Genomic DNA, 19,187 nt, shown 5'->3' with positions numbered 1-19,187 from the left:
CACTGCCATATTTCATTATATGAGGCGTCCCACCCACTATGCATCTTCTCCAACGCCTTTTGCTTAGCTATGCAAGCCTTGCGGTAAGAGGGTGTGTACCTCATGTGGCTACGGATATTGGCAATTAACACCGACACTGAAGTCCTGGGATCTGCTTTTACCGTGGGCAGTATCAAGCTAGCTAACATAGCTGAATCCATCTTGGGATGATATTGTGAAACACCTATAAACCGAGTACATTAAATAATGCAACATTACGTAATAAAAGTATTATTCAGAAACCGTCAATACTATACCTGCAGCACATGTATGTGGACCTTTGTACTTTTTAATCTCCCACAACCTTGTCCTTTTCCTTAAAGAGGCGTAGATTTTCCATGAACATGTGCCGTCTTGGACCGCACACTTCGCCTCAAACTTATCAGATTTGGATTTAATGACGTGGTAGTTAACACCGTTTTTGATACTATGTTGTTTCAAAGCACCAATAAAACTATTCTTGTTGGTAAACTGATTACCAACTTCAAATTCACCGGAATCTACCCCCGAACTTGTACGATCACGCAACCGGTGTGGTAGATCTGGAAACTCTAACGCATCATTTACGGACAGATCGACATTATGCATGTGGGCTGGAGGTAAGTATGCTCTGAATCGTGAATTTTCTTCTTCATCTGAACTCCTTTCAGCATCTTCAGGTTCTGTTGGAATAGGCTCCGGTTCAGAAAATAAGCCAAATTCTGCACCATCCGGCCCGGGCTCTCTAGGTAGATCCACATCGGAGTCATTTTCTAACCCACAATCATTTGCAGCGTACGAGGTCCCCTCACCGGTTGACATCGTAGGGAGTACGTCATCCCTTCTTCTAGGCATTTGATAACGTCCCCAATTGGATGTAGATTGCCGCCTATTAGAACTTGATGCCGTTCCCCAGTACGTATTTCCAACATCAAACGTCGAGCCACAGATGTACATGTCCCATCCACCGACAGAGTGTCTTGCGGGGGATGTGCATTCGACACCGCTACCGAACATGGGCTGTTCCGTATTTTGTAACCCGCTAACCGAGTGTCGGCTAGAGGTCGTGTATACATCTCGAACACCGGTCGCAAGTACATTAGTTGGCAATGTAAATTGTACATATAACTCAATATAAGGTGCTCCACAAGCAAGATGAGTCTGCACCATTGCCTCCAAGCTACGAGCACCTTTTATGTCGAACGAGTCATATGTCACCGGATTAACAGAAGAACAAAATCGATACGTGATAGACAAAACTTTCATTGGCGTCGTTCCGGAAATTTTACGCCTAATTCTTTTACGAAGTTCTGTCAAATCTATGTTCTGGTTAAAAACCAGTTGCACCGTATTCTCCGACAAAAAAATAACACCATTCTCAGTGTGGCAAACCTCACCATCGTAGTAAATAACAGCACTAATACGTTCACTCATATTTGAAACTCTAACCTTCTTAGCCTCTCTAAATTGTTTCTGCTGTGACTTATGCATTCTGAGAACATTTTCTGCCTAATTTATAGCCTCAGGCCAGACATGCTACTGTAGCAAAAGCGCGTCCACGAGGGCGCAATTTTACAAATTCTTCTCAAATAGCATCCTGTTAGAAGCGATTTTATACTATTTGCTCAGAAATGTCAAAAAAAAATTATTTCTTCCATGACCGACTATAGCAAAAGCGCGTCCACGAGGGCGTGATTTTACAAATTCTTCTCAAATAGCATCCTGCTAGAAGCGATTTTATACTATTTGCTCAGAAACGTCAAAAAAAAATTATTTCTTCCATGACCTACTGTAGCAAAAGCGCGTCCACGAGGGCGCGATTTCACAAATTCTTCTCAAATAGCATACTGCTAGAAGCGATTTTATACTATTTGATTAGAAACGTCAACTCGAAATTATTTATTCCAAGACCTAAAAACCCTAAAAAGCCTGAACCTTAAGCCCTAAAAGCCGAAAAAACCTAACGTGGAAAAAACGGAAAAATTGCGTCCCACGGAGTGCACTATGTGGCTCAGGAAATTGTGTCCACGTCAGCGCGAGTTGTTGACGCGGACGCGATTTCCTGGCGCGTCCCCTGACATCGCGCTGACGTGGACACGATTTGCCAAAAAATGGACCATTCTGATAAATAATTAAATAATGGGACCATTTCGATAATTTAAAAAAAAAAGACTTTTTTTGGTAAAATGCCCTAACTGTTATACTACTAAATATAAAATTAGGCTCTATCCCCAAAACCAATAGAATCTGGCAAACGCACCATTCATAAACAAGAAATGGGCTGCTTTAAACACTTGTGCTATTGCTGCGTGGTGGGCTCCTTCATTTTCCTTCAGGGAAGCATATCCAAATCAAATTGAAGACTTCTTTTTGGGCCATTAGCCACATTCAATTGCACCCCACAAGCTATAAACTTGCCAGACAAGCCTCCAATGTGATCTTTTGGCGCTCCTTCCATCTCCTTTCAAAATATTTCCTTTCCCTCCCTCACTTCTCTCTCCCTTCCATTTCCTTTCTCCTGTTCAGTGTTGAACCCTCTCCTTTTATCTGGGCTTTGGTACTTGGTATACTCGGCGACAAAATGGAGCAGCAGAGAAACCCAAAGATGGCTCAACAACAGCAGCAACAAGAGGAGCTTGACGAAATGCAGCACGGTCCCTTCCCTGTTGAGCAGCTTCAGGTCAAATAAGAATAATCTACTATATTTCGCTTTTTGTTCCATTGTATTCGAAAGTAAGACGCTTTTCTATGTGGGTTTTTTTCTAAGTTCCCGAAATGATGTTCCTTTTCCTGATTGGTCCTTTTTGAGAAGAAATCATAGTGAATTCTTTTTCTAGGATTCCAAAAACGAAAATGGGTTATATTTCCACCATGGGTTCTTTCCAATTTCGTTTTTTTTTCTTTCCCTTTTACCTAATTAGATGAGATCGTAGTAGATGGGTTATATTTTCTCGATTGCTGATTAGGTGGGGAAGTTTTCTGTTAGGGTTTCTTGTCAAGTTTGAACTATAGTAGATGGAGATTGTATTAACTGCTTTTTTGTTATACTGTAAGCCATTGAAAATATAAATTCTCTAGTATATCGGGCTTAAGTTATACTTTTGGATTTTGTTCTTATATATATTTTTATATTCAATTGAAGGCTTCGGGCATTGCAGCCCTGGACGTAAAGAAGCTCAAGGATGCTGGTCTTTGTACGGTTGAATCTGTTGCTTATACCCCAAGGAAAGATCTTCTTCAGATCAAAGGAATCAGTGAAGCTAAAGTTGACAAGATTATGGAAGCCGGTATGCTGCTGTTTCCATAATTATGTTGTTCACTATAATCTTGTAAATTGATTTGAAATTAAAAGAAGTTTTTAAGTCTTCTCTGGTGCTTGACAGCTTCCAAATTGGTTCCCTTGGGCTTCACCAGTGCTAGCCAGCTCCATGCTCAAAGGTTGGAGATAATTCAGATAACATCTGGGTCAAGTGAACTTGATAAAATTTTGGAAGGTACATACGCTCTCATGTATCTTGACTTTGACTCTTTAACACTCAGTTAAAATTCACTATATGAACTGTAAATTAATTGTATGTATCATTACACGCTCACTTGGTTTTCTATATAACAGGTGGAATCGAGACTGGGTCCATTACCGAGATATATGGTGAGTTCCGTTCGGGAAAGACACAGCTTTGTCACACATTATGTGTGACATGCCAAGTAAGACCTCTTCTCTTCATTCACAGAGTTTTCTTGCAACTCATGTATATGTTGCACATACTTTTTCTGCCTAACATAACAGTAAGTGCATTTGGCCTGCTTCTAAATGTCTATGATATTTCAGCTTCCATTAGATCAAGGAGGTGGTGAGGGAAAAGCAATGTACATTGATGCTGAAGGGACATTCAGACCACAAAGACTATTACAGATAGCGGAGAGCTCACCTTGCTTGGCCGAGGCTGAAGCTCGATTTCAGATTTCTCCAGGAGGTGTAGCTGATGTTAAAGACTGAGCTGTTTCAGCTCAATGTTTTCCAAACAAGTAGCCGCAAAGCTTCCTTTAATTGATCAATCAATATGTTATTTTGTAGCCACCTGCTTCCGCTAATGAGCAAATCCCAAAACTCTGCTATTTTCTTTCTTTGCAATGAAGCTTGCCAAAAATTGGAAGCATCCGTTACAAAGTCTTGCTGCTCATTTCGTCTGTATATGGAACATGTTATTACTCCTATAAAAAATAAAACAGGAAACTGAACTGAAGTGTATATCAACCTTAAAAAACAAAATTTTCAAGTTTTAAGATTGAATTGGACATTTAGCCAACAACACAAAACTTGTAAAAAATTAGTTAAAAATCAATAAAACCATATTTTTGTAAATATAATTTTCTTAATTTTTATTTGACTTTTTTAACAATAAATTGGGGGTATTTTCATCTTTGATTTTTGTAAATATAAACTTCTTGAAAATTTATTTTATTTATGAAATTTTCTTAGTTATTATTAATTAATGTTTTTAAAATGGTTAAATCAATTGAATTAACTAATTTGATTTTTAATTGCATGCTATTTAGTTCCTTTTTTCCCTTATTGGTGTAAGAGATTAATTAAGACGTGAAAAAAAAAAATAGAAAATGGAATACGACGTCGTTGAAGTGAAAACAGTACGTCTTGAAAGGTCATCAGCTTCACCACGTCAAACCACAACCGGGTTTAAAATGGCGTTAGATTCAATTAGTAGCGTCGTTTAATGAGCAAATAGCTAAAGGTCCGTCTGGTCCATCAGAACCAGACTCCCCAAAACAAAACAGAACACAAAAAAGAAAAAAAGAATGGCAACAAATCCAGCAGCAACACCTCCGAACCTCCCCAAATCTGGAGCCATTTCCAAAGGCTACAACTTCGCTTCTACTTGGGAACAGGTCCTCTTTCTTCTGTACTTACTCTTCCAACTCGTAATCCTTTGCCTTCAACTTTCCGATTTGAACCTCTCCTAATTTAGATCTGCTTTAATTGGATCTCAATGAACTTAAAAAACTTTCAACTCATTTCTCCTGAGTTTGATTTCATTATCTTTAAATGTAGCAATCATAAGATCCGATCTCCTGACAGGAGCCGTAATTGTAACCGAAATGTTATCACATTATTTTTTTGGAGTAAAATGTCATTATATTATTAATAATTCGGAAGAGTTAAAAAATTTTTAGTTTGAAGATCGGATCTGTGTTGTGGAACTGAATGCGCTATTTTAGATTTTTTTTTTTGCTTAATTTGATTTCTTTATTTTGGATTTGTGTGTAGAATGCGCCTCTGACGGAGCAGCAGCAAGGAGCAATACTGATGCTATCTCATGCAGTTGCGGAAAGGCCGTTTCCGGCAAATTTGGTGAGTAATTTTGTTGCTTGTTGCTTACTTTTTTTAATTGCATTTTGGATATTTTGGTGAAAGACGTTTGGAACGTGCTCTTGTAGGCTCAAGAGCGAACCTCTGGGCAAGATGCTGGCTTGTCTGTTTCTACAAAGGATAACAATTTTGGAGATTCTGGAGCTATTGAGGCAATTTTGGTTAATACAAATCAGGTAAATCAGATTTATTATGTGTCTTGTTTGAGTTGGAATCTAATCTTACGTGGATGGTTACATTAGTTTGTTGTTCTAGTGTTCTAATTCTACTAGGGTTATGAAATTGATTAATTCTGATCTAAAGCATTTGCTTCTTTTTCCTATTCTGTACAGTTCTATAAATGGTTCACAGATCTTGAATCGGCCATGAGGTCCGAGGTTAGTAGTCATATCTTGTTGCAACATATACGTTCCTTGGACAATGTTGTTGAATATTTGTTTATTTTATCTAAATTGGTTCTCTTAGACTGAGGAGAAATATCAGCACTATGTTAATACTCTGACAGATCGCATACAGACTTGTGATGATATACTTCGACAAGTACGTTCATGATCTGTTTTATATCTCTGTGTATTCTATCATTTGCTTTGCTGGCTATTTATTAAGTTAGATCTATCTTTTCCTCATGATTTCTAAGCTAGAAGTATACTTCTGTGCAGGTGGATGAGACCTTAGATCTTTTTAATGAACTACAGATGCAACACCAAGCAGTAGCAACAAAAACTAAAACTCTTCATGATGCCTGTGATCGATTGGTATGATTTTTTTTGTATGGTTTGGAATTTGGTTCCATCTTTTTGTTTCTAGCTTTTCACTTTGGGCTTTATGTTTGTTGGCTGTAATCCACTTCTCTGTGGGATGGAAAATTTTGGTTTAAGTTAGTCGATTGATTGCATCACTAGCTTGTTCTTTATTGCAGGTAATGGGGAAGCAAAAGCTGATTGAGTTTGCTGAAGCACTTCGCAGTAAGCTCAAGTATTTTGATGAGTTGGAGAATGTAAGGTTTGAATGCTATCTTAACTAGAGATCGATTTACTTTGAATTTATATATTGCTTTTGTCTTGGTTTATGGCCTATTATCCTTTAGGATTTATGTTAATATATATAGGGTCATGTTGAATTGCTGTCAGTCCAATAAGTCCGAAATTCATGGTTTTTGTAATTTAACCTCTTGTGTACAGGTTACTTCTAACTTTTATTCTCCAAACATGAATGTTGGGAATGCAAACTTTCTCCCACTTCTTAAACGGCTTGATGAGTGCATATCGTAAGTTACATTTGAACTTAGTCCAACTTTGCAAACTAGTCAACAATTGTTTAATAATTGTCCCCTGATGAGCAAATTTAATAAAAGTTTCTTATCATATTGAATTTTTCGTCATTGTAGGTATGTTGAAAATAATCCACAATATGCAGAATCAAGTGTATATTTGCTAAAATTCCGTCAACTCCAGGTAAGGAGTTATGTTGACAATCTATGGATTGTTTTGCTAAGTGGATGAAATGCATGCGTATAAGTAGACTTTTTTCTTTTACTAAAATATATAGAAACCTACTTTTACAGTCTCGAGCCCTGGGTCTGATCCGCTCCCATGTACTTTCTGTTCTCAAAAGGGCTTCTTCTCAGGTAAATTATCCACCTCTAGGTCAAATTTATGTGCATAAGTATGCTTTTATGGATGGATTAATGCCTCCCAAAATGGTTGTTCTTCTTTCATCAGGTTCAGACAGCAATTCAGAGCAGTGGTGGCAACAAAGCATCTCTTTCTGAGGGTGTTGAGGCATCTGTAATTTATATCCGATTCAAGGCAGCTGCTAGTGAGGTAATGATTTCCTTCTGGTCTGAAAGCTCTCACATGTGAAGAAATATGACTCTCTTTCAGCCGATATCATTAACAGTTTTAAGCATTTGCAGCTTAAGCCAGTATTAGAAGAAATTGAAAGCAGAGCATCAAGGAAAAAATATGTTCATATTCTTGCAGAATGCCATAAATTGTACTGTGAACAGCGCCTTTCTTTGGTGAGTGAATTTTATATTACTGCCACTTTTGTACACCACTTAATGTAGCATTCAAATAAATTCTTAATGTATCTGTGAATATATTCTTTTTCAGATAAAAGGCATAGCGCATCAGCGAATATCTGAATTTGCCAAGAAAGAGGGTTTGCCTTCGTTGACTAGATCAGGATGTGCTTACCTAATGCAGGTATGGTAAACTAACTGTCCTTAAGTTAGTACCTGAATACGATTATGGTTCTTGGAACTTCTGATCGACTGAAGCAAAACTTGCTACTTGAGTCATGCACTATTTTCATGTTTTATATGTTTGGTGGCATTAGCCACAGTAAAATCTAGCCTGAATCTTTAAGTTTTTACTTACACTGGTGTTTGTAAATTGAAGAGACAAATACTTTCTTTATTAACTGGGGCCTACATGTTGCCATGACTGCAGGTCTGTCAACTTGAGCATCAACTCTTTGATCATTTTTTCCCTTCTTCTTCAGAGGACGTTTCAAGTTTGGCACCATTAATAGATCCTCTGTAAGTTCCTTGTTGCTAAATTGTAGAGCTTTCTTTCCTTGGTTCTATTTTCATTTTGTTTCCTTACTACACGGCTTTATGATGCTTTATGGAAATCAATCAAAATAATATTACAGAGTTTGACTTAAGAATAAATCTTTTGCATGTGTTACTAAGTCGTATTTGATTGCAGGTCTACATACTTATATGATACATTGCGTCCAAGACTCATTCATGAAACAAATGTTGATTTTCTTTGTGAGCTGGTTGATATCCTCAAAGTTGAAGTCTTGGGAGAACAGCTTAGCCGAAGGAGTGAGTCATTGGCCGGATTACGCCCTACATTAGAAAGAATTTTGGCAGACATTCATGAACGCTTGACCTTTCGTGCTCGAACTCATATCCGTGATGAGGTCCGTTTATTGCTTACGTATCTATATGTCTCTTTGTGTGCATCTCATAAATCGATGGAAGCTACCAACTCTTTACCTTATTGAGCATAGTAGTCTTTCTGCTCCTTGATGTTTGTGGTAGTTGATTGGAAATGAAATCTTGGTTTGCCCATCTGGTAGATTCGTACTGAAAATCAAGTGATTGCCAGTGACTTCCCTCGGAGTTGTTGAAAGCACAAATTGCTTTAGTTGCCCATCATTTTAGATTGAAGGAGAAATTTGTTAAGAGTTGCATTCCATGCTTACAATGTTGGGAGTGATTATCTTGTGCTTTTCACTTGGAGTGTGCATGACTGGGAAAATGCCACACATCACAACACTGAACTTTCTCCCATATATGTTGATTTTAGTTGCATCATTGTCTTCTTTCTTACACAGATTGCAAATTATATACCATTTGATGAAGACCTGGATTACCCTGCAAAGCTGCAGCATACTGCAGATGTGAAGACAGAAACTGCTTCTGTAAGTTCACTATCACTCTTACCTTATCCCGGCTTAAAGATAATTGATTATGTGTCTTAAATATTCATATTTGTTTGAAAATTTTCAAATTGGCAAGCTAATTTCTCCTGCAAGTCAATGTTACTGATTCTAATTTATACCCTTGTGTCTATGATCTTTGTAACTATAATCATAAAACCTAACTTGATTCCTTAAATTTGTGTTACTTCATTTGCTTCCTTTTCTGCTCAGACTTAAGTGTTTCACTATATGTTTGTGTCTGTTTAATTTATGTTGTCACATTACCCAACACCCTAGCAATAATACATGGATTTGCAGCCCCATTGTTTCAATTCCTTGAATGAAAGAAGCATGTGTGATATGTACATGTGACATGTCTGGAGTGAGTGCTTTTCCTATAATATTGTAAGTTGTAACTTGAAATGGGAAAACTAGCATATTGGGTGTCTCATGCTGAAGGGGAACAAATTCGTCATCCTGTTGCTGTTGTATTGGATCTGCATGTGTTGAGCAGGGATTTAAATTGCGGTCGCGGCCGCGTTTTTGGTCGCATTGCGTTTATCGCGGTTGTGGACATAACGGATGCTATTGCGGTCATTGCGGGTATCGTGGTCGTGAATTTTAAAAAAAATTCACACAACGTATTGTAAAATATAATAGCGGTTTCGGCAGTTGCGGTTTCGGACGGTGCCGCTACCGCTATATAACGGCCGCTATTTCGGTAACAGACCGCTATTTAAATCCCTGGTGTTGAGTGTGGGTTGTTCTAGTTGGTTAGCAAACATGCATATCCAAAACCTACTTGCAGACTTGTAAGTGTAAGCATTTAGTGAAGTATGTAGTGTCTGCAGCTTTGACATATCTGGAGATTGATATTGGCCAGATTAGTATCACATTGATCATGTTTGCTTGAATTTAATTTTATGTTTTCCCCTTTGGGAAATGTAATTACATGAAATTAACACTTCTATCTGTGTTAATATTTTTTTCCTGCAGGCTGATGCAAATCCAGATGTGTTCAAAACTTGGTATCCACCATTAGAGAAAACTGTATCTATTCTTTCAAAATTGTATCGTTGTTTGGAATCAGAAGTCTTTACTGGCTTGGCGCAGGTGCCTTGAGTCTTTCAATAATCACCCTTGTTCAGTTTCTTATATCAATTAATAAAGTTTTCCCTTTTGCATATTCTGTTAAAAACTTAATTTGTGCTGTTTTTCTCAGGAAGCTTTAGAAGTTTGTTCTGACTCTATCCAAGTAAGTGAGCTGGGTAACAGTTACTTTTCTAGGCCTTAAGTTCTTTGCTTTTATAAACATGTTCATGCTATAGAATGATGCATTCTATACGTGGATAAGCTTGGATTAAAAATTTTAACTCAATCACGTTATCCATTCTATAGAATGATGTGTTCTCAAATATGCGATGAGCTTGGTTGGATTTCTAACCATTTTCATTTTCCCTCTTTTAATCTTTCAATTTTACCTAGAAAGCAAGCAAACTAATTACAAAGAGATCAACACCAATGGATGGACAGCTCTTCCTTATAAAGCATCTTCTGATATTAAGGGAACAGGTTATCTTTTTTGTTCCTCTCTTATTGTCTCTTCTTCTGGTCTTTCAATTGTTAGTTAATAGGATGAGTTTTTGGCCTTACAGATAGCACCATTTGACATAGAATTTTCCGTTACACACAAAGAACTTGATTTCTCTCATGTGCTGGTAAGTTTCTCCAAGTCTAAATTACTATTTAACTTAAATGCACTACTTGATGTTTACAATCTTCTCCAGCTCTTTAGCATTTTTAAGCTGAAGCTCCTTTTGAGTTTTAGAAGGTACTGGGAAGACAAATAAGAGCTATTATTCTACTTAAGATTTCTTTGATGTTTAGATGGTTAAATCTTCAGCTTTTTTCCATCTTGAACAGGTCATTCATCTTTACCTTTCTTTGACATGCTTGTTTCAAAATTCCTTTGATAGGAGCATCTGCGACGGATACTTAGAGGTCAGGCTTCATTATTTGACTGGACTAGATCAACATCATTAGCAAGGACCTTATCTCCCCGTGTTTTGGAAAGTCAAGTAGATGCCAAGAAGGTTAGCATTTTACCTGTTGATAAATTTACTTACAGTCCTCAATGAGTTGAAGTGGAATGCACCAAAGTGCATGTTGTTGAAAATAATCTACAATCAAACACATCAATGTTCAGGGATTAGGAGGCAAGAAATTAAATACTTTGTGAAAGGTTTACTAAAATGAACAAATGAAATTATCTTTTGTCCCTGAACTAATAAGTATTGGCAAACTATTTATGTTTTGTCCTGCAAACTCCACTGCCCCTTCCCTCTTTTCTTTCCCTTTTAGTGATTGATACTGGGAAATCTACTTTGCCATCAATAGTATAACACATGTTATATGTTCATTAATGTTCAGGAGCTGGAGAAAAGTTTAAAAGCAACTTGCGAGGAGTTTATTATGGCAGTCACTAAGCAAATTGTGGATCCTATGCTGTCATTTGTTACCAAGGTCCATCTTTTCTCTTCTTGATTGATCTTTTAACAACTTAAAATATAAGATTCTTGTAAGTGTAGATATCACTAGCTGGTAAAATAAGACATCCCTTTGATTGGAGCAGTTTAAAAAGTACCTAATAACGGTTGAAATGATAGAAATTCGGGTTTGTATATGACTGTTTTCTTCAGCTCGCCATGTGATATTTAGCTGAACACCTTGTTTTATATTCTTCTTTGAATCAGATCATAGCTCTGATGGTAATGGAATTTATTCTGCTTTGATGTATGACTAATTGTCTAAGGCTTTATTTTGTTCCTATAGGTGACAGCTGTAAAAGTTGCATTATCTTCTAGTACTCAGAATAAAAAAGTAGACTCAGTTATGGCCAAGCCACTCAAAGAACAAGCCTTTGCTGCGCCAGAAAAGGTGGCTGAACTTGTGCAGAAGGTGCGTTGCATTTTTAATTCATGCTTTGCCAGCCTATTTTTAGGTTACTGTTTGCTTTGGTTTTTGAAAACTTGTCATTGTTTTTAGTTAGAAAAATGTATGCATGCACACGCACAAAGAAACATTATATAAATGTAATGCATGCGTTTTTCATAAAAAAAAGTAATGCATGAATCTGTATGAATTTATACATATTGGAAAGCCTTGATGTAAAAAACTCTAGCCACGGGAATCTGGATTATAACAATCATGAAGCTGCTCCTGGTGTGGAAGAATGGAGACAGATTCATATAACTGTTGCATCTATGTAAAAATCTCTATAGTTAGAGTGTGTCAAGATATACCAAGCTCTTAGGTTTTGCTTGGTAGAGTGGAAAGAAAATTGGAAAGATGGAAAATTGAAGGGGTAGAAAACTAGAAGATGGAAAGCATAATTTTTCTTTCCATAGGTGTGCATGGTAGGAGAGATGGAAAAATGGAAAGAAAATGCAACCTTTTTTTTTTCATCTATTGCTTGGTAGAGTTGGATAATTTTGAACTAACATACACCTCTCTCATTTTCTCTCGACTTATCATTCCAGTTTGGAAGGATTGATTTTTATGCATTAGGATGGAAAATGATATCCCTCCTATTTTCTTTCCTCTCACTTTTCTTCCCAACGAAGTACACTCAAAATTGATTTTCTTTCCACTTTTCCACTCCCTCCTTTCATCCTTCCACTTTTCCACCCAAACGAAGCACACCCTTAGTGACAAATCTATTTATGCTTTCAAAGTTTAGATTTACTAACTGATGATTTTTATATATATAATATAACAGGTAAATTCAGCTATTCAGCAAGAACTTCCACTGGTGATAGCAAAGATGAAGCTTTATTTACAGAACCCATCGACAAGAACAATTCTTTTCAAACCAATTAAGTAAGATACCGTCCCAAATTTAAAACCATAACTCTATATAATCTTTAAGCACATGGTAGACAATATTGAAGCAAGTTTCAAATAATTTGGATTACTTATTTATGCAGGACGAATATTGTGGAAGCCCATATTCAAGTTCAATCCCTTTTAAAAACCGAGTATTCTCCAGATGAAAAAAGCACCATCAACATGGTGAACATACAAGAACTGGAAGCACAACTCGACAATCTCCTCTAGGGAGCTAGTGAAGCTTATTCAAGTATTTTTCCTCAACCCAAACACTTTTCAGTAATTTTTGGCGATATCGTGGTTCAGTCTGTTCATAAGGTTATATTGATAGATAAAAAAAAAGGTTACGTAAGATGGTTTAATTTTCCGAACATTCATTTTGGTAAGTCCATATCTTTTTTGCCTGCCCCAAGACCAAGAGCATAAAGTTCAGTTCTTATTATCTTGGCAGTGATTGTCGATCATATTTTTCATTCAAGTTAATATTTTCGGTTCATACATTTCTTTCTGGTTATTCACCCCTGGAAGTAATAAGAAAACAGGTAGCGTTATCTTTACAAATTTGAATGGTACAAAATTCTCTCCCCTCGAGTTCTCATGCCCCTTCCTTACATATAAGCTTTAACGTTGCTTATATTATAACCTTATGTAACTATTTGGTCCATTCCGATTATGGGATGCTTAAAAATTTTACTTTATACAATGTCTAACTGAAAAAGAAATAAGATTGTATTTTACGTTATGTTTGTTGGGTACACATCTAAGAGCAAATGAGAATCTTCCAAGTAATTGGACTTCACTTGTATGTAAGTTTTATTAAGAATCATATACATAATTACTTATTTTGATAAATATGCACTTATAATTTTAAAAAGTACTCTCCAAAAGATTTTTCATTATATAATGATTGGAAATCAAGTGGGCATTGGGGAAGATTTAGCTAAACCACTTGTTTATTTGATAAGTTGCGGAAGGTTTTCCCTGGCCGAAATTTAAGACTATTGCCAATTTAAGAAATTGGCAGCAAATTTTCATTTTATTTCTGTTCATCAAATCGACTCTACTGTTTGCTTCCCCCCGCTTTCATAATTAATTTTATTGGTACTGCCCTTCTCTCTCTCTCTCTCTCTCTCTCCCTCAGAAAAAAAAGCAACCGGCCGCAAATTTTCATTTTATTTCTGTTCATGTAATCAGCCGTACTGGCAACTTCCATTTACAACTAAAAGGAAAATTTTGGACTTTTTTCCCCCCTTTTTCATTAGTACGGCCCTAATCTCGCTGTGTTATATGGTACGTAAAAAACTTATGCTCGTAAAATTCAAAATCGATTCAGTAACTATCATGATACCCTAAGCAAAACAATCAATTGTTGGGGATCTTTTAAAAAAAATATAAAATGTAATATAATAAAATAAAAACATATATTAGTAATTTCATTAAAATAATACATTTTATTACATTAAGCAAATAATATATTTTTTAACAAAATTTTTAAAAAAATATTTTTCATTCAATCTACTCTTATGTCATCAACTACAAAAACACAAAAAATCATAAAAAATGGGTTTTACGAGCATTCCGAGATGCAAAATCATTAATGATAACATTAACATCAATGTTTTCCAAAAAGAATCTTTCTCAATTGATAAAATTGTCAGGACATTCAACCGTTCTTGTGGCATTGACGACTTCAAGTAAGTTTTGATTAATTTTAGCTTTGAAAATTTTCTTTCATCATCATAGGGACCATTAAAAAAATTATAAGCGATTGAAACATTCGGGTAGCAATTTGTAGATTTGAAAACTCAAGAATTTCAATGGTTGACATTAATTCTTTCGGTAAAGTAAATTATAAGACTTTCAATTCAAAGAAAAGATCATTTAAATCAACATACGATGAATCACCATGAGAAAAGGTAAAGTGAAATGTAGCACAATATTCTATCAATTCCTTTTTATCCAATGACTTTAACTTGTTTGAATCAAACAAAAACCTAAAGATACTTTCAAATATTTTTAGTTGCTCAAATCTGCTCTTCAAAGAAGTAATTTCCATGTCTACAATAACTAAAAAATAATCAACTCTAAATAATTCATTAGCCGGCTAAATTTCTTCATCCTCTTGGTTATTCTCATCAAATTATTTTTTTAATAACACAACGCTTTGTTGGAAGGGTAGACTCTACATTAGAGGTGCTCATGGGCTGGGCTGGGCTCAGAAAAAATTTCGGCCCGAGTCCTAGGCCTGGGCCCGGCCCTAAATATGGGCCTAAAATTTTGTCCAGGCCCGGCCCAGGAAAAAATTCATAAGCCTGAGCCCGGCCTGACCTGGCCCATTTTTTTAATAAACACCAAAAATTTATTTTAAAAATAAAAAAATAAAAAAAGTATTTTAAAAATAAAAAATAAAAAAAAGTATTTTAAAAAGTATTTTAAAATTTTAAAAATAAAAAAAGTATTTTAAAAGTATTTTAAAATTAAGAAAAATCATGATGCATAGAGCCAATATCTAGGGAAAAGTGAAAATTTATCAAAATGTGAGAATATAAAAGACTAGAATATATATTCTTATCTAATTAACTCTTTTGGACACCCCATAATTGCAATTCTTATTTAGTTAAAAATATTATTGAATACTTTAACCATAGGTGGTGCTTTTTTTTTTCTAACTGCCACTGTGTTCACAACTACCATCAAGGAATACCACTTAGACTATAGAATTACCTCCAGACTTCAAATTTTTTATTTCTAATCATGCCAAAACATCCCTTATTAAAGTTTGGTTGAATAAAAAATGATTCATTGCCAATGTTCAAATGAAATTGCACTATTGTAACTATAGAAAATTTATTAAAAGATAAAGTGAAGTGTTTATTGAGTAATTAAAATGTAACAATAAATTGTATATATTGTTATTAACATATTAGCCCATACTTTTGACACATTTCATAAATCTAGGTTTTAACAGTAAATTGAAATGTAGACAAAGCAAAAAAAAATGCTATCAGATCAACAAAATCAGAACAAAGGATGAAAGCCATAAGATGAACACTAAAAAAAAAATTCTCAAAGATCCATGGTAGACAATAACGAGGATATAACAAGAAATTAATGAAAAATACCTTCAAAAAGCAGACTCTAACAAAAGCAAAGGATAAAATGTAGCAGCAACAACCAAGAACAAAGCAAAAAAGAGGGGAGAAACCAACAATAATCACTGTTTTAGTTCTCAAATATGAAAAACAAAATGACTGTTTTGTTCCCAAATCTGAAAACAAATAAGGTTGGGAAAGAAATTAGTTTAACTTTCAAGGATAAAATGGTAAAATAATAAATAAAAGTATGGGTATTTTTGTCTGCTAAAAATACCTATTGCCCCAGTGAGTGGACTGGAGCTTTTAGCACTAGTCAAGATAAAACTATCCAGTGTAGCACGTTTGTGCCACTGTGTTGGAAACCAAGACATCCAAACAGCCATCCAAATCACTGTGGTGTAGTGATATTGAAAACCAAGACAAAAAATTCCAACGCATTGTGTTGGAAATGAATCCAAAGGGAGCCTTAGATTGCAATTTCTTGCACACCATATTTATAGCAAATAAAATTTCATACCAAATTACAATACTAAGTAAAAACTCAAAACTCACAAGTGCATTGACCAAACTCTCCGTTTCACTTTTTGACTTTGCATCATCACAAGATTCATATAATTTCGACGAAGCCAATCTTTTTTGGGGAGTTTGAAATCTAATAGCTTTAGCACTTTTAATTTGACTCTCCCAATGAGTATTAGATAAAAATTTCACAGTTAATTCAAGGACATTGTCAAGCAAAATTTTCCATCTTTTTGTAGAACCAAAAAATAATGAATATATGCGTTGAACAATTCCAAAAAATGAAATAGCTCTAATGCAAGAATGCGTCATATCACTAAGAGTAAGATTCAGACTATAACAAGCACAAGACTTATATAATGCTCTCGGGTTTATTTCAAGAAATCGCTTTTGAACACCTTGGTGCTTCTCTTTCATATAGGAACCATTATCATAACCCTAACCCTTACATTATCAACATTAAGATCAAGAGACTTCAAAACATCTTGTAATTTATTAAAAAGTCCCAACCCAGATGTATCATCCACCTTCAAAAACTCTAAAAAGTACTCATCAAATTTTATTTTATTAGTTGAAATACACACATCGTACTATTAGAGTAATTTGTTCTTAATTGATCAATATCAGGGGTACAATAAAGAATTATAGAAAAATATTTTGTCTCTTTGATGGTCTTAATTATAGAAATTTTAACACTATAAACCAAAAGGAAAATCAACTCATTTTGAATTTCATGCCCAAGATAATGATAATGAATTTCACGATTTTGAATGCGTCTAACATGATCTTGCATTATCACATTGAATTCCACAATCATTTCAATCAGTCCTAGGAAATTACCATTGCTATTTTGGTAAAGTTTTTCATTGGATCCTCAAAAAGCCAAATTATGAGTAGCAAGACATTTCATAGCTGAAAATATTCCAAGTAAAACGTGCCTCCATCGCTTTTTCTCTTTCATAACCTGTTCTTGCAAGCTTTTATCAATTGTTTCATTTTTATCCAACCTTACTCTCATTTCATTCCAAGTATTCATATTAGTCATATGTTCAGCACTGTTTTCATGTTGTTTGAACCTCTCACTAATGTCTCCAATCACCTAAACCCTCATTTGCTAACAAACTTTTGTTAACAATAGATTTGAACAAATTACAACACAAACAAAACACTTTGTCAACATGTTTGGAATAAACTAACCATTTTATATTGCTAATCTCCCAATTACTCAATTTCCTAGAAAAATAAGCATATGAAAAATACCTAGTATTATTATTATCGAAAGGAAAATCAAGAATCATTTCTCCTAATATAGACCCCTTTTAAACTAAAATGTACCTTATTTTATTATCAAGATTAACCCAATTTCTCGGAAAATAAATATCCAAAGAAGGAATTGTTTGTTTTTCATCAATGTCAATATCAGGAGGAATTGTTTGTTCTTCATTAAGACTAATATTTTCAATACTGGATACATTTGGCACATCATTAGTCTCATTTGGATCATTAATTTCATCATTCTCATTGAGAACATTATGCAAACTTTCATTTGATTGATCCAAATTTTCATTAAAAACTACTTTTTTAAAAACAAATTTACCAATAGCAATTTACTGTGATTTTTTAAACTCTTTAACACGTTTTCTCTTTTTCCTTTTTTCACTTTCAAATAAATGCTTTTTAGGTAACATTGTATATAAAAGATAAATTAGATACTCAAGTAACACAAGAAAATAAAACAATAGCACCTAATAGAAGAATTTCAAGTTGAATATTTGCTTTCACATTTGCTTATTCCAAAAGTCAAATCGAGTCACTGGAATTTTGTAAATATAATTATAATAATCAATGACAAATAGACATGAGAATTAACAATATCCAATTATTCGTAAGGGAAATGCAACTAAAAAAAATTAAATGAGTCACAAAAACAATTAAAATTTTAATCGCAAAAAGTAATAAAGAAAGAGTATGCAGTAGTATACTATACTATGGTTCATCAAAAAAGGAATTAGAGTGAGAAGCTAAATATAAGGCTGACTTAATTACTTTATTAGTTAAAACCCAAAGATGTTATCAAATTAAGAATGAAAAGATTATAAGAAAGAAGAGGAAGGAGGGAGAATTATAACTACAAAAATGGTAGATCTAGTAGATCGCAGATAAGAGGCACCATGGGCAGCAAGCAGGCGCAGCGGCCAGCTGAATATTGGCAATTCAACACAGCCACATAGGACAACAAGAGAGAAAGAGAAGGATTATCGCGCCGAAGCCGACATCGACCGTCGAAAAAATTATTTTAGAATCTCAAACTCTCAAACTCTTAGATATAAAGTAAAAATTGATAACTTCAATTGATTGATGAATGATGTATTACTCAAATGAAATTTGACCCTATTTAACTTATAGAAAAATTTCTCTCGTTGCCATGGTTATGGGAAAATAGAGAAGGTTGGATGCTAGTAACCGTTGATTTTTTTGGGGAAAATTGAAATTATCCATTAGCTTTAATGGTAGGAGTTGGAATTTGGGAACTGGAGGAGGTTTGGAGAAGCTAAGGAGTTGGAGATGGAACGTTTATGATGAAGAATTGAAGGCCCATTTTATTTTATTATTTTATTTTTTTCTACCTGCAATGAAGCGTTGATTAGAAGACTTAAAAGGCTGAAGATTCTTTTTCCCACTTTAAAACTTGAAGAAAATATTTTTTGGGCCTCTTCCAGCCCTAGGCCCTGGGCAACCGCACTTCTAGACTACCTCTAGGGCCAAGCCTAGTAACTGTTAAGCTGAACTTGATCTCGAGTAGCTAAAGTTATTTGTTGAAACAAATAATTGCTAATTGCTAA

The 19,187-nt window shown here is 34.9% G+C and overlaps 2 protein-coding genes across 2 annotated transcripts; both read left to right on the top strand.

Annotated features, from left to right (window-relative positions):
• The first annotated feature begins 2,320 nt into the window (after positions 1-2,320).
• Positions 2,321-4,267, top strand: LOC107900993 (DNA repair protein RAD51 homolog). Its single transcript, XM_016826806.2, has 5 exons — positions 2,321-2,698; positions 3,161-3,305; positions 3,402-3,512; positions 3,632-3,723; positions 3,848-4,267. Exons 1-5 carry the CDS (start codon positions 2,600-2,602, stop codon positions 4,013-4,015), a joined length of 615 nt encoding a protein of 204 aa, XP_016682295.1. The 5' UTR covers positions 2,321-2,599; the 3' UTR covers positions 4,016-4,267.
• A 447-nt stretch (positions 4,268-4,714) lies between these two features.
• On the top strand, positions 4,715-13,291 carry LOC107900994 (conserved oligomeric Golgi complex subunit 3). Its single transcript, XM_016826807.2, has 25 exons — positions 4,715-4,923; positions 5,303-5,386; positions 5,473-5,580; positions 5,737-5,781; positions 5,870-5,944; positions 6,064-6,159; positions 6,324-6,401; positions 6,586-6,671; positions 6,792-6,858; positions 6,969-7,031; positions 7,126-7,227; positions 7,320-7,424; positions 7,519-7,611; positions 7,858-7,946; positions 8,119-8,338; positions 8,756-8,842; positions 9,839-9,955; positions 10,065-10,097; positions 10,328-10,414; positions 10,498-10,560; positions 10,819-10,935; positions 11,273-11,365; positions 11,675-11,800; positions 12,621-12,721; positions 12,829-13,291. The coding sequence occupies exons 1-25, from the start codon at positions 4,834-4,836 to the stop codon at positions 12,956-12,958; spliced, it is 2,355 nt and encodes a 784-aa protein (XP_016682296.1). The 5' UTR covers positions 4,715-4,833; the 3' UTR covers positions 12,959-13,291.
• Positions 13,292-19,187: the final 5,896 nt, after the last annotated feature.

Source organism: Gossypium hirsutum, chromosome D06 (genome assembly GCF_007990345.1).
Source record: "Gossypium hirsutum isolate 1008001.06 chromosome D06, Gossypium_hirsutum_v2.1, whole genome shotgun sequence".
Lineage (NCBI taxonomy): Eukaryota > Viridiplantae > Streptophyta > Magnoliopsida > Malvales > Malvaceae > Gossypium > Gossypium hirsutum.
The sequence above is the reverse complement of the archived record's forward strand: the minus strand, read 5'-3'. Positions and strand labels throughout refer to the sequence as shown.

Coding starts and splice junctions, on each gene's coding strand:
- LOC107900994 (XM_016826807.2), top strand. CDS start 4,834: ATGGCAACAAATCCAGCAGCAACACCTCCGAACCTCCCCAAATCTGGA. Junction 7,032..7,125: donor TCAAAAGGGCTTCTTCTCAG/GTAAATTATCCA, acceptor TTCTTTCATCAG/GTTCAGACAGCAATTCAGAG. Junction 9,956..10,064: donor TCTTTACTGGCTTGGCGCAG/GTGCCTTGAGTC, acceptor TGTTTTTCTCAG/GAAGCTTTAGAAGTTTGTTC.
- LOC107900993 (XM_016826806.2), top strand. CDS start 2,600: ATGGAGCAGCAGAGAAACCCAAAGATGGCTCAACAACAGCAGCAACAA. Junction 2,699..3,160: donor TCCCTGTTGAGCAGCTTCAG/GTCAAATAAGAA, acceptor ATTCAATTGAAG/GCTTCGGGCATTGCAGCCCT. Junction 3,306..3,401: donor TGACAAGATTATGGAAGCCG/GTATGCTGCTGT, acceptor GGTGCTTGACAG/CTTCCAAATTGGTTCCCTTG.